The sequence below is a fragment of the Liolophura sinensis genome, chromosome 11 (genome assembly GCF_032854445.1).
Source record: "Liolophura sinensis isolate JHLJ2023 chromosome 11, CUHK_Ljap_v2, whole genome shotgun sequence".
Taxonomy (NCBI): Eukaryota; Metazoa; Mollusca; class Polyplacophora; order Chitonida; family Chitonidae; genus Liolophura; species Liolophura sinensis.
In genome coordinates, this window is record NC_088305.1 from 584,562 (window position 1) to 600,075 (window position 15,514).

General features: G+C 41.9%; 1 protein-coding gene across 1 annotated transcript in view; it reads left to right on the forward strand.

The window, feature by feature from the left end:
• The first annotated feature begins 225 nt into the window (after nt 1-225).
• The window catches only part of LOC135477728 (mucin-16-like), a 141,302-nt gene continuing 126,013 nt past the window's right edge, over nt 226-15,514 (forward strand). Inside the window, exon 1 of the mRNA XM_064757923.1 lies at nt 226-362. Coding sequence (XP_064613993.1) covers nt 226-362 — 137 coding nt within the window. The remainder of the gene's footprint in view (nt 363-15,514) is intronic.

A 15,514-nucleotide genomic window follows, 5' to 3' on the forward strand; every position in this document is an offset into this window, starting at 1 on the left:
TTTATGGGCTGAAGACGACGGCCTGGAGGCTGTCAGATTTATGGGCTGAAGACGATGGTCTGGAGACTGTCAGGTTTATGGGCTGAAGACGACGGCCTAAGGACTGTCAGGTTTATGAGCTAAAGACGACGGCCTGGAGGCTGTCATGTTTATGGGCTGAAGACGGCAGTCCGGTGGGTGCCAGGCTTATGGGCTGAAGACGGCAGTCCGGTGAGTGCCAGATTTATGGATAGCGGCGTCCGCTCTGGGGAAAAAACACGGCGCCTATTACTTCACCTCCTGAGTCTGGAGACTGTCAGGTTTATGGGCTGTAGACGGCAGTCCGGTGAGTGCCAGGTTTATGAGCTGAAGACGGCAGTCCGGTGAGTGTCAGGTGTATGGGCTGAAGACGGCAGTCCGGTGAGTGCCAGGTTTATGGATAGCGGCGTCCGCTCTGGGAGAAAAACACCGCGCCTACTAACTCACCTCCTGAGTCTGCAGACTGTCGGGTTTATGGTATGAAGACGGCGATCTGGAGACTGTCAGGTTTATGGGCTGTAGACGGCAGTCCGGTGAGTGCCAGGTTTATGAGCTGAAGACGGCAGTCCGGTGAGTGTCAGGTTTATGGGCTGAAGACGGCAGTCTGGTGAGTGTCAGGTTTATGGGCTGAAGACGGCAGTCCGGTGAGTGTCAGGTTTATGAGCTGAAGACGGCAGTCCGGTGAATGTCAGGTTTATGGGCTGAAGACGGCAGTCCGGTGAGTGTCAGGTTTATGAGCTGAAGACGGCAGTCCGATGAGCGCCAGGTTTATGGGCTGAAGACAGCAGTCCGGTGAGTGTCAGGTTTATGAGCTGGACACGGCAGTCCGGTGAGCGCCAGGTTTATGGGCTGAAGACGGCAGTCCGGTCAGTGTCAGGTTTATGAGCTGAAGACGGCAGTCCGGTGAATGTCAGGTTTATGGGCTGAAGACGGCAGTCCGGTGAGTGTCAGGTTTATGAGGTGAAGACGGCAGTCCGGTGAGTGTCAGGTTTATGAGCTGAAGACGGCAGTCCGGTGAGTGTCAGGTTTATGAGCTGAAGACGGCAGTCCGGTGAATGTCAGATTTATGGGCTGAAGACGGCAGTCCGGTGAGTGTCAGGTTTATGAGGTGAAGACGGCAGTCCGGTGAGTGTCAGGTTTATGAGCTGAAGACGGCAGTCCGGTGAGTGTCAGGTTTATGAGCTGAAGACGGCAGTCCGGTGAGTGCCAGATTTATGGGCTGAAGACGGCAGTCCGGTGAGTGTCAGGTTTATGGGCTGAAGACGGCAGTCCGGTGAGTGTCAGGTTTATGAGCTGAAGACGGCAGTCCGGTGAGTGTCAGGTTTATGAACTGAAGACGGCAGTCCAGTGAGTGTCAGGTTTATGGGCTGAAGACGGCAGTCTGGTGAATGTCAGGTTTATGGGCTGAAGATGGCAGTCCGGTGAGCGCCAGGTTTATGGGCTGAAGACGGCAGTCCGGTGGGTGCCAGGTTTATGAGCCGAAGACGGCAGTCCGGTGAATGTCAGGTTTATGGGCTGAAGACGGCAGTCTGGTGAGTGTCAGGTTTATGGGCTGAAGACGGCAGTCCGGTGAGCGCCAGGTTTATGGGCTGAAGACGGCAGTCCGGTAAGTGTCAGGTTTATGAGCTGAAGACGGCAGTCCGGTGAATGTCAGGTTTATGGGCTGAAGACGGCAGTCCGGTCAGTGTCAGGTTTATGAGCTGAAGACGGCAGTCCGATGAGCGCCAGGTTTATGGGCTGAAGACAGCAGTCCGGTGAGTGTCAGGTTTATGAGCTGAAGACGGCAGTCCGGTGAGAGTCAGGTATATGAGCTGAAGACGGCAGTCCTGTGAGTGTCAGGTTTATGGGCTGAAGACGGCAGTCCGGTGAGTGTCAGGTTTATGAGCTGAAGACGGCAGTCCGGTGAGTGCCAGGTTTATGGGCTGAAGTCGGCAGTCCGGTGAGTGCCAGGTTTATGAGCTGAAGACGGCAGTCCGGTGAGTGTCAGGTTTATGGGCTGAAGACGGCAGTCCGGTGAGTGTCAGGTTTATGGGCTGAAGACGGCAGTCCGGTGAGTGTCAGGTTTATGAGCTGAAGACGGCAGTCCGGTGAGTGCCAGGTTTATGGATAGCGGCGTCCGCTCTGGGGAAAACCACTGCGCATATTACTTCATCTCCTGAGTCTGGAGACTGTCAGGTTTATGGGCTGAAGACGGTGGCTCTTCAGACTGTCAGGTTTATGGGCTGAAGACGGTGGCTCTCCAGACTGTCAGGTTTATGGGTTGAAGACGTCGATCTGGGTTTATAGGGTGTAGAGGGCAGTCCGGTGACCGCCAGGTTTATGGGCTGAAGACAGCAGTCCGGTGAGCGCCAGGTTTATGGGCTGAAGACAGCAGTCCGGTGAGTGTCAGGCTTATGGGTAGACGAGTCCGCTCTGGGGAAAAACACCGCGCCTATTACTTCATCTCTTGAGTCTGGAGACTGTCAGGTTTATGGGCTGAAGACGGTGACCCTTCAGACTGTCAGGTTTATGGGTTGAACACGGCGATCTGAAGACTATCCGGTTCATGAGCTGAAGACGGCAGTCCGGTGAGTGTCAGGTTTATGGGCTGAAGACGGCAGCCCGGTTAGTGCTAGGTTTATGGGCTGAAGACAGCAGTCCGGTGGGTGCCAGGTTTATGGGCTGAAGACAGCAGTCCGGTGGGTGCCAGGTTTATGGGCTGTAGACTGCAGCCCGTTTAGTGGCAGGTTTATGAGCTGAAGACGGCGGTCTGGAGACTGTCAGGTTTATGGGCTGTAGATGGCAGTCCGGTTAGTGCCAGGTTTATGGACAGAGGAGTCAGCTCTGGGGAAAACCACCGTGCCTATGGATAGAAGAGTTCACTCTGGGGAAAACCACCGCGCCTATTACTTCACCTCCTGATCTAAAGATTTTTGTTTGACTAGAGAGTATTATATGACAAGTATCTGTTCGCTGAAATACTATATTTACCGGTGTGGCCTTAAACCCTGTAATAACGTGTTCAATTTTCGGATTTTTTGGAGTCGGCAGCCGGTATTGTGGTAGGATGAAACCGGGCTAAGCCCGGGGAAAACCCACATATTAAGTTTCTGCCAGAAATCCACATATGGCCACAAAGGAAACCGCTGAAGAAAATGGCCTTTGTTAAATGATGACATTGTCACATGTTCCATGAATGGGATTCACGACGCTTATAAGCCGTATAAGTAAGGATTTCGGGTTGGCTAAAACCAAGACAAAAAAAAAATGTATGCGATAGACGAGTTTTTTCTGTGTGAATTGGGCTAAGCAAACTTGCTAGTAGGCTACCTATGCTAGCCGTCTATGCTTAGACTTTATACTTTTTGTGAAACGCGACACAGCATGTGTTCTAAAACACATGGAGCTTAGCAATAAAAGTGAACATAAAGTCTGCAACTATACACATGCAGAAAAAATTGTATAGCACAAGGTTATAAGAGAAAAATCTGTAAAAAAATTCTATAAAGTCATGAAAGTCGAGAAGATGAAGTTCAGCATTGGGGATATAGTACTGACGGACAATTCACTCCGAATAGCCATGTTGTAGGCGCCCTATGACCTTGGCCAATCACTATCGTTAAAACCGTCATGTGATAATTGGCTGTTACGTGAATAAACCTGATAGCTCCTGAGTGTCAGTGTGGTTTCTTATTGCGGATAGACAGATATCGATGTAATTCATTGGATTTTTGCGGTTAGTTTAAGTGTTAAACTGATGCACTTTGGACGATACATTTATGAGCATGCATCTGAGAACGGCTGGCCGTGTCTCGAGAGAGCTATTTATAACAAAAATATCTCCCCAAAATCTGAATGAAAGGGTACGTTATCAACAAGAAGGTTCTATTATTTTAGGTAAATTCCATGAAGTCGGCACAGTCACCTGGGCCAAATGCTTACACTCATGCAGGAACGACGAGGACGAGCAGGACCTCTAAAACACGTCGCTAGTGTCAACGAACATCACCCTGATCGAGTGCCAAATTAAAAGAAATATCGAGCCTCTGAACACGGAACAGAACTGATACTCTTTGGTTGGGTATCAGGCGTTTTTGTTTGCATTTTCTCATTGTCATATTGTTTAATACCGATGGAACGGGAGAGCTCCTTGTTTTGTGACGTCACTCTAGACAGCTGGACACAGACCTCCATTACAACTTCCGTTTTTCGGGAATGTAATTCTGTGTTTTTTTAGGGGGTGAATTCTTTTTTTGCTGCTAGCCTGTCGATTTTGGTGTACAGGTACATGCTTGGCATCAATATGTGGGAAATCGTCTAAGCTTTGGGCAGGCATGAGTTTTAATGATGAAAATTTGAAATTCTGGGCGAGAGGACACAAGGAGACAGCTGGTGATGAGGCTCCGAGACGTCCCCTTGGCGTTGCTAGGCACCCCTCCCAGCTTCCGGCATAGAAAGGCCCAGATTTTGACGGTCAACCTATGTCAAGATTTTAATGGCTTCTTTCTCACAGGCTGGGTCAGGTATGCACCAAAGCTTATTGGCCACAGTTTGTTTGGGGCTGAGCTACAGCACTAAACGTTAACATTGTCGCTTATGGAAAATTATTGGGGGTCTGTGGCCAGCTATTACATGGCAAAATGGCGTCACCAAATGCGTGGTTAGGTACTGAAGACTGTTATTTATTTTGTTGATAAGCGGTGCAGAATTTTAAAATATTTTAGAACATTTCTTGGATATTACTTTATTAATTCATTCAACCTTAGTTGCTGACTTTATGTTCACTTTAATGTATTGTTTGGCAGCTATTCCAGTTCGGTACAACGAGTATACCCTTACAGAGAAATCCATATTCATGCGAAAGGAATTATAAATGAAAAAAGATGTGAATATTATTGCTTTGTTAGATGAGAAACACAAGCGATTTTTATTTAACTAATGATCAACTTATTTTAGTCTTTACTCATATTAGCTTTGCGCTGTCGGTTAACAGAATTAATATTGTCTAAAATGAGGAAAAAAAAGCAAACGTGTCAGTACATGTAAATGTATATCACAAAATCAAGCTATCATTGCAGTTCACAACATTTACATGGTAATTTCTGTCGGTGGTATTTGAATGAGTGGCTCATTGGGTGTTTCTCTTTTAGATATGTTATATGTTGAATACGAAAAGTATTATATTCGTGTGCACGTTCATATATCTGTCCTAGTACAGATGGATGTTGTACCCTGTGTATCTAATGCGCTGATAACAACTTGAATTTTGATAAAGTAGAAGAAAACATAAAAATGATGCCAAAATCATATTATAAACAAAGCCCATAGAGGACATTTCGCTACGTGATCCCTTCCAGGGCGAGGCAGCGAGGTAACGAGATAGCGAAGCGAGGTAAAAGCTGTGCACCTCAGGAAGTGAAACGGACTATAGATGTGGGTGACAACCGCAGACATATTCGTTAGGCCACTTTTTCTTTCAATTGTGTTTTTCTCTTCTGTCCCTGTTATTTGGCAAACATGAGACTTAAAAGGCTCCAGACATGCGCTGAAGAGATGTATATGCCATAAAATCGAAAAACGGTAGCCTACTCCGGTCATACTGAAATATCTTATTTTTTTTTAAAATTAGACGAGGGGTCTCCGTGGCTCAGTTGATTAGCGCGCTAGCGCAGCGTAATGACCAAGCAGTCTCTCGCCAATGCGGTTGCTGTGAGTTCAGGCTGGCTTCCTCTCCATACGTGGGAAGGTCTGTCAGCAACCTGCGGATGGTCGTGGGTTTCCCCCGGGCTCTGCCCGGTTTCCTCCCGCCATAATGCTGGCCGCCGTCATATAAGTGAAATATTCTTCAGTACGGCTTAAAACACCAATCAAATAATAAATAAATAAATAAATTTAAATTAGACACTGTGGAGTGGGGGAAATCACCCTACCATAAATGTAACTTTCTGAATGGTTCTTGAGTACACAGTTAGGCACCAATCAATTAAATAAATTTACAACAAATGTAACTTTTAGTCGTATACTTCCGCTACGCATAACGTGTTACTATTAATGATAGCTAGACAATCACTTGTGCTCTCAACCAGGATTTACGTACGTTTTTTTCATCTTAACAATTATCTATTCTAATTCATGACCGGCCCCAGTGGGTAACGCACAGTTGGTAGAGCGTCCGCTTCGGGTAGCTCCAGGGTCAATCCTGGGTCGAGTCACACCTAAGACCTTAAAAGAGGAAGTTGTAACTTCCTCGCTTGGCGTTGAAGAGGATAGTGCAACGGCTGGTTGACCTGTATCAGTATTATGGTTACTTGCCTTTGGTAAGGCGTCTCAGTGAAGCAGCACTCGACAAAAGAGATCCGTCCTGCAACAAGCAGGCACATTACATGCACCCTAAGGATTCCTTCGTCGCCATATGACTGAAAAATTGTTAAGTACGACGGTAAACCCCAAGCACTCACTCTAATTCATGATAACACTTTTAATCTAATGAAGGACGGCCTATACCTTTATTCAGACAAAAGTATGTTTCCAAACAAAAAAAACAAATAATAAAAAAAAAAAAAAAATAAAGACCAACAAAGATTCAAACTCTTCTTTAAGGTAGAACCTGTTCTCCATATTGACTTGTTTAGTTCACTTTTCTATGGGAAAAATATGGACTTCAACCATTAAAATGAAACAAATTGATCACTTTATGAAATTTATGTTTTATACATGAAGGCAAACGTTAACCGAAACAAAACTTTAACAGCATGTGGCAATACACACAGGAAAGTTTCAGTAAAGACATGTTTCTGGCTAACGTTGATCCTCATACTGTAAATAAAACCCCACAGTGACTCGTTTGAACGAAAACTTGGCGTTTTTGATCGAGAGTGCAATTTAGACGGGTTATTACAAAGCAACCATCTCTTTGATGATCATATAAAGTGTAAGGGTGCTTCGACCAAGTTGTATACTTCCGATTTGGAAATTTACACAATTGTCCTGAGATTTTGAAATTTGCACTTTCTTATCGTGCCTCTCTGAGGCCGATTCTTCGTCTTACTGTACCAGGTCCTTTATTTACTTATTTACTCAACTGATGGTTTACGCCGTACTCAAGAATATTTCAAGTACAACTGTAGCCAACATTATGGTGAAAGGAAACCAGACAAAGCCCGCGGAAAACCTACGACCACCCACAAGTTGCCGACAGACCTTCCTGAGTGCGACTGAAGTGGAAGCCAAGCCAGAACTGGTCTTCTCACAGGCACCGAATTAGAGTCTCTTGGGTCATTACGCCGCGTTAGCGATCTAAATTCCTGGAACGCTGAAATTTGAGTGACATAGTCGTGTTGAGTGATGTAGTACTTAACAAGGCACATGGAGCAAGAACCCACCTTAAGCCCCGTCCAGACTGGTCCAACATCATTCAACTTTTGTTGACTCAACAGCAGGCTGAATGCTATCAACGCAAGTTGAGTGCCCCGTCCACACTACAAATTGAGCTGTGTTTTTCGATAAATTGGTGGAAATTTCCATCTTTCCCTTCCATGCATGAAAAACAATGAATTTCTTTTGTCCCAGTCTTTGGAGACGGTGTTGTACAGACAAGAGCATTTTTTTATACTCCTGTACCAACGAAACTGTCTCATCTTCAGACCAGTTTTCTCTCTTTCGCTTTGGTGCCGCCATTTTGTCTTACTACGGTCACGTTATTTCGATACGCCCGCTAAGTGGCTTCTTTCACTCAACTTTACTCGACTTGTTGACAAAAAATGAGTGTTGAGTGTCGTTGAAGAACCCGTCCAGACTACTCAACACGGCTCAACTTGTTGACTCGACTTCAAGTTGAATCTTGACACTAAAGTGATTATAATAACTGCTCCCCACCTCCTTACCTCGCTGCCTCACTACCTCGCTACCTCGCAACCTCAGGGATGCAGCGAAGTATAGATGCGAGGTAGCGAGGTAGCGATGCGAGGCGCGAGGTAGCAAGATCGCGCATTGTCACGCACCGCTACCTCGCTGCCTCGCATCGCTATCTTATTACTGTGCTACGTCGTTATCTCGCTTGGCTACCTCGTTACCCTCGCTTCGCTACCTTCTTACCTCGCTTGGCTACCTCTTTACCTCGCTCTGTATTAGAAAGGTCGAGGTAGCAAGACGGTCACATATCGGCTTCCATGGTATGAAAGAGCGTGAAAAGTTATTTGCAAATGTGGACTTTAATATTTTTTGACGCTTTATTCTTCCAGGAGAAATGGATATTTGAAAATACTTTATTAGGTGGGTATTTGGGACCGTATATATTGTCTTTGTATAATACTCTTCTAAATAAGGATGCGATGCATATACATTTATTTGAATGTAAGCTTTAATTTGTTCATCCCCAAACACATACATTAATTTTAATCTGAATTGTCATAATATTTATGAATAGATGAAAAATGTAAAGATGCTCAAAATCCAGGTTGAACACATTTGTTTGGTGAAAAGACCAAATTCTCGTGCAAATATATTTATTAAACATGTGTTACATCCTCATTTGTAACATTATTACGCAGAGAAAATATATACCAAGAAATGGCCCCAAATACTTACCATACCAAAAAAATACAAAAATTATCAGTTGTCTTTTTCTCTTCAAAGAAAATGAAAGAAAAAAACCAAAAAAAAAAAAACCAAAATAAAACAAAACCAAAAGCCCCCACCCCCAAAACCAAAGAAATATTGAAAACTACATTAACAACTATTGTAAATCTTCCACCTTTTTGGCCTCTTAATCACTTTTTGGTGGAATTTATGCACACAATTATTATGAAAATGACCCAGAAAATGATTCATTTGTATTACTGATGATGCAATCTTCATAAAGCCATGCAGAATGTTTTCCTACACCCTATAGTAATGTAAGAATGTTTCCCTACACCCCATAGTTCTGTAAGAATGTTTCTGTACAACCCATAGTTCTGTAAGAATGTTTCCCTACACCTTATAGTTCTGTAAGAATGTTTCCGTACAACCCATAGTTCTGTAAGAATATTTCGCTACATCCGCATAGTTCTGTAAGAATGTTTCCCTACACCTTATAGTTCTGTAATAATGTTTCGCTACAACCCATAGTTCTGTAAGATTGTTTCCCTACACCCCATAGTTCTGTAAGAATGTTTCCGTACAACCCATAGTTCTGTAAGAATATTTCGCTACATCCGCATAGTTCTGTAAGAATGTTTCCGTACAACCCATAGTTCTGTAAGAATGTTTCCGTACAACCCACAGTTCTGTAAGAATGTTTCCGTACAACCCATAGTTCTGTAAGAATATTTCGCTACATCCGCATAGTTCTGTAAGAATGTTTCCCTACGAAACCATAGTTCTGTAAGAATGTTTCTCTACACCTCATAGTTCTGTAAGATTGTTTCGCTACAACCCATAGTTCTGTAAGAATATTTCGCTACATCCCCATAGTTCTGTAAGAATATTTCGCTACATCCCCATAGTTCTGTAAGAATGTTTACCTACACCTCATAGTTCTGTAAGATTGTTTCGCTACATCCCCATAGTTCTGTAAGAATATGTCAAAATTATAGTCACTGTGGTGGATGAAAATGTCAGAGTTAGGGTAACTATTCGTTCTCTTTCATCTGGACTTACCTGTTTGCTCCACCTGAATTCTACAACTTGACAGGTTGTAGTCTTATTTTTTCGTGAAGTCTAATACAGAATATCGATGTTGGTTCATGTGGCCATCGGTCATGCGAGAGCACTCAGTCACCCACTCACTCACTCACTCACTCACTCCATTACTTATGATAACTATACGACTAATTTTTAAAATCTCAAATAAGTCCATATATACGACCATCCAGACATAGCAACATAGTTACCAATAATCATTAACTCATTTCTTTCACACATGGTTTCGCTTACTCGAATTTTTAAAGACAATTTAAAGTCAATAAAATGTGGTTTTCAGGTCTTCAAATTCAATGTAACGATTTATAAATTCGAAATAAAGATTTTGAAATGGGATATAGCAAGTCTAAGTTCAAAATGTTGCATATTTTAAATTCAACTAACGAAAGTGAAATGGTTTTATCGAATTTTAGAATTATTTTAACGAATTTTGGTATTATTTTAACGATGTTTAAAAATATTTTAACCAATGTACAAAAATAAAATTAGAATTGTTAATTAAAAAATAAAGATTTGTTAATTGTGAGCCATAACTAGTTTTAACCAGTCACAACATCCTTGTATACACGCCATGGGTACTCATTGAAACTCAGGAAGGACTTGGTGTTTTCTGGTTATTTTGAAATCAAAATAATGTGTTTTGGAAAGATTTTATAGAATTTATCAGGATTTCAGCGAATTGTATATATGCCTTACAGAATTTTACAATTGTAATAGCAAATTTAAACTGATTTAACGAAATTAGGAATAAAATCTTAAATTCGAAATAATGATGTTTAAGTTATATGAAATACGAACCATAGCTAGCTATGAACAATGATATTCCGCTTTTGAAATTTATTATGACGATTATAAATACTATTCATGACTAAAATGTAATAGTTTAAAATCGTAAAACAATTTTAAAATTTGCTATATAACAACTTAAATATTGGTAATACCTAGTTATAAATTCCATACATCGATTTAAAAGCCTGTTATTTCTAAAATTAACACAGAATGAAATTAATGAGAAATTCGAATTTTAAAACTTGTACTAATATTAAAATTTGCTGAAACGATTTTAAAATTCGTTGTTTGGAATTTTACGACTGATTGTAAGAAGGTAATCTGATCGAGTTTGCGCGTATATTTTTAACTTCTATCCTAATATACACACGCGTCTTCGTCAAATGATGATCAGAGAAAAAATCTACAGGCGTACATGTTTACTTTGCATGTTTTCATGTAATGGGCCTTACTCCGACGAATAAAGTAACTAACAAGCAATCGGTTTTTTAAAAACACAGATCTTTGTTCTGGGGACATGACCTAGATTACTATTAAGACAATTTAAGTCCAAGTACATGCCAAACACAGAAAAATTATTTCAAAATGTATAGTTTCCTTCGCTCGTCAGTATTAGTATTTGGACTTCCAATCCAGTTTGATATTCAGCCGTACAATTATGTATTTGATTGGCTCTGAACGCCGTGCGCATAAATTTCTCGCTAATACTCACGACTGAGCCTAGGCTTTTATTTATTTGACCATATTTTTACAGGGTAGCCCGTTCATTCCTGCAAACATACATCCCAGACAATAAAATACTATATAAACAGATTAAACATACATAACTTGAAAAAATTATTGAGAATTTGGTTATTAGGATTAATTTCACGTTCTAAAAAGTTTAAATAGTGGTACAAAAACGTCAAGCGTCCGTGATAATCATTTGACTGAAATAATATCAGTATAAGTATAGCTTATTAAACTGGCATCATTTTAAAATACATAGTTTCAAAAACTGTAAAATTTACACATTCTCTGACATCTCACTTTATATATAAACAGAAGTTTAATAAGTAGATTGTCAAAAATTCGCAATAATCAATCTTTATTCTTGTTATAATCATAAATAAATTTAAAATCCATGTACATAGTTTTAACATATTTCATGTTGGCCTGTTTTACATCGTTTTGCTGAGAGTTGAATCTTATAGTGCGTTTGCTGGTTAATAGCGCGGAATGGTCAGATAATGGTTAGCGGTGGCTGTAGATTCGGGCAAAGGAGCCAATTTACTCCATACACACTGGCTCCATAGTGGCTACATACCCACCGGTTTGTTAGCGGATCAGAGATGTTCAACTGACGTGTACCGGGTGTTCAAGTGAACACCGTCATACAGATTACACACTTACTCCATAGTTTGCCGCGGCTCATTCATCCTACATACCCACCGGTTTGCTAGCGGATCAGAGATGTTCAAGTGACGTGTACCGGGTGTTCAAGTGAACACCGTCATACAGATTACACACTTACTCCATAGTTTGCCGCGGCTCATTCATCCTACATACCCACCAGTTTGGTAGCGGATCAGAGATGTTCAAGTGACGTGTACCGGGTGTTCAAGTGAACATCGTCATACAGATTACACACTTACTCCATAGTTTGCCGCGGCTCATTCATCCTGCATATCCACCGGTTTGGTAGCGGATCAGAGATGTTCAAGTGACGTGTACCGGGTGTTCAAGTGAACATCGTCATACAGATTACACACTTACTCCATAGTTTGCCGCGGCTCATTCATCCTGCATATCCACCGGTTTGCTAGCGGATCACAGGTGTTCAAGTGAGGTACCGGGTGTTCAAGAGATGCATTTCGGGTGTTACTACTAATTTTACAGGTTCCATTTAAAAATTAGCTGCATCACTCATCTTCATTTGAAATCGCATGTGTATGTCTGTAGTTCAGCTCTCTACCATCTGACCTGTTGGGTATTCCTCGGGGGTTACTGCTGATATAAGCAGAAGAAGCTGGTCCCGTTACACCCTTCTATGGAATCCGGGTACGGCCATACTCATACCATCAGGGATAGTGCAACGACTGGTTGACCCGTATCAGTATAATGGCTCGGGCGGGGCAACTTACTTGCCTTCGGTAAGGCGTCTCAGTGAAGCAGCACTCCGTCCTGCAAAAAGGAGGCACATTAAATGCACTCTACGGATTCCTTCGTCGTCACATGACTGAAAAATTGTTAAGTACAACGTTAAAACCCAAGCATTCATTCACTCACTCTTCATGCTATCGTACTATCTTTTTCGGGTACTGACACTTTTCAACAACAAGAACACCGCCTCGAGCATTACACCCTTTGTCCCAACTACTTAAAACAACTAAAGACAGACATGTTTCCATTTCAGTTTGGTGGATTAAATTTTACGAGCTGCCGGCTTTTTTTCAAGCAAATTTGTTTTTTGCAATAATCAGAAAATATATAACAAAGCTTCAAAATGAGTTGCTTCATGTATCTGAACAAAATTATGTATTTAAACCGGTACACAGTACATTGCTTGGGACTTTTTTTTTTTTTGGTCTGTTGTATTTGAAATTCGTCCGATTTCATGAAACGAGTAACTCCACGCAAACAATGAAACTTTGGTCGTTTTCACCTCGGTCGCTTCGCGATCTCTGTGACAAATGACGGCCTCGACTGGGTGATCACCTGGCTTGAACACACCAGCCTAAGGCGGTAACTGTCACGTATACCACTGCCCTTCCTCGGATCCCGGACACAGGCGTGACGGATTAGAACAACTGACTATACAAAGGGAGACAATCCATATCAACTGAATTTCAGGTGTGCCATGAGGAACTAACACGGACATACCCACTGATTTTACGGATATACATTTCTTTCGATAATCGTATTACTATTGTTAGCTATTGTGGCACATAGTGCCGTAGCGCCAATTTCCAGCAGAGACAAGTATATGTATTTTAGAAAGAAAGCCTTCTACTCACTTGAGTGGCCTTCGTGGCTCAGTTTGTTAGCGCGCTAGCGCAGAGTGATAACCCAGCAGTTTCTCACCAATGCGGTCACTGTGAGTTAAAGTCCAGCTCATGCTGGCTTCCTATCCGGCTGTACGTAGGAAGGTTTATCAGCAGCCTGCAGATGGTCGTGGGTTTCCCACGGACTCTGCCCGGTTTCCATCCACCATAATGCTGGCCGCCGTTGTATAAGTGAAGTGTTCTTGAGTCCGGCGTAAAACACCAATGAAATAAACAAATCAATGAATAAATTCTACTCACTTGAACAAATATGTCAGCCAAATATCATCAACACATGCGAACACGAATATGTTGTTTAACAGTGCTATACAACAGTGTTAGCTCGATATGTTTTTTTTTAATGTGGCAAGTTTCTATATATTTGCAGTGTCGTATTTTCCACTATTTTGCCTATTCTTGGTCAGTATGTGTATCATACTTCACTAATACTACAAAACAAATATAAGTAGAAACTAAAATACATATAGTGTTAGCTAAATTAAATGGTTTAATAGATATTTACGGAAGCAACTTTTCCACAAGCAACATTATAACACCTATCTTGTTAAGTTCCCAGTGTATGGGCACGGATATCGTGATAGTACACACTGAACCGCACGGTCCAATTCTCTTCATACACCAGATACGTGAAAAGTAGTTCCGTTGCACGATGACAGGCCAGGGAGACCCTCTGGCAGCATAGCAACAGCTACGTATAGAGGTATAACCATGGCCATCTAGAATATTAAGGGTGTCATCAAATTTTCCAGGGTCGCCTTCAAAATTTCGACGAATATGCTATCCATAGGTAACGTCTCAAACTCCTGCCACTTACCTTATATATGTACATGGAACACTTTCGATGTTGATGTAGCTCTCATCGTTGTGCGGTCATTCTCTTTCATTAACATACCCCGTGACACATTGGCACGGATCCAAAAACTCCGGTGTCTTCGCTAAGAGGCAGCTTAGCAAAAGACTGGTCGGAAGAATGAAGGGTATAAATTTGTTCATGTATCCAAAGAACACTTATCCAGGTACGGTTAATTAGTCCTTTGCGCTCTGAAAGATGGATATTGCATTCAATCTACATAAAGTACACTTTAAAGTAAAACTGATTTGCAAGAGCCAATATTTTTGCTTGTTTATAGAAGTTTTGCTTTGCTATAATACTGGTAAAATTTTTTAAAAATTGACGAAAACCCATAAGAAAAAAAAGTAAAATATTTCTGTCTGCGCTTGTGGCAGACAGAGAACATAGAGTGTTTCATTTGTGGTATTTAGTTGTGGCTGGGTAACACCATTTGTTTACACCATAGACCAGGGTCCTTAGCTCTACACACCTGCGCTGGTACATGAATAATGAGTGTGACTGAGCTCACAAGCTGGGGATTTGAACCAGCTGTCTACGTTTCTACCACTAGACTAAATGGAAATACCCAGCATCCAGGCGGCAAATAGAGCTGTCATTTAAATGTGTATGATACCCGGGGAGAGACTGGGAAAATCCCCAGCCCGGTACTCTGGTCAAGTTTCTGATGAACTTTTCCACGTGCTGACCCAATCAGGGCTTGGGTTTTACCTACAGGGCCGATACATACGCCATGTATTCGGATATTAATTTATTTTCTTAAAGACCTCCATAGATACACACATTTCTATATTGAAGCGAACGGCTTCCATCTTACCCTCACAGACTGCTGAATTCCTCACACGTTTGCCATCCCAAGACCTTCCCTTCCTTTGTTAACTAACCGTGTTGCAATCTCACGGTATCAAAAACTGTTTATTTAGGTGTCATATCACTATGCGAACATAGTGTGTGACTGGGTAATCAATATCCTAGAGAAAAATAATTTATCAACCCGAGACCTCTTTCCGGATACGGCGTATTCTCGGCTCGCCACTGTATAGTGTTAATCTGTAAATTAATTGTTACCTATAATTATCAATTAAAGTATTGTTTTTATACTTTTATAACATTTTTAACGGTTTGTAGATGTAATATTCCGAACATTGCTAAA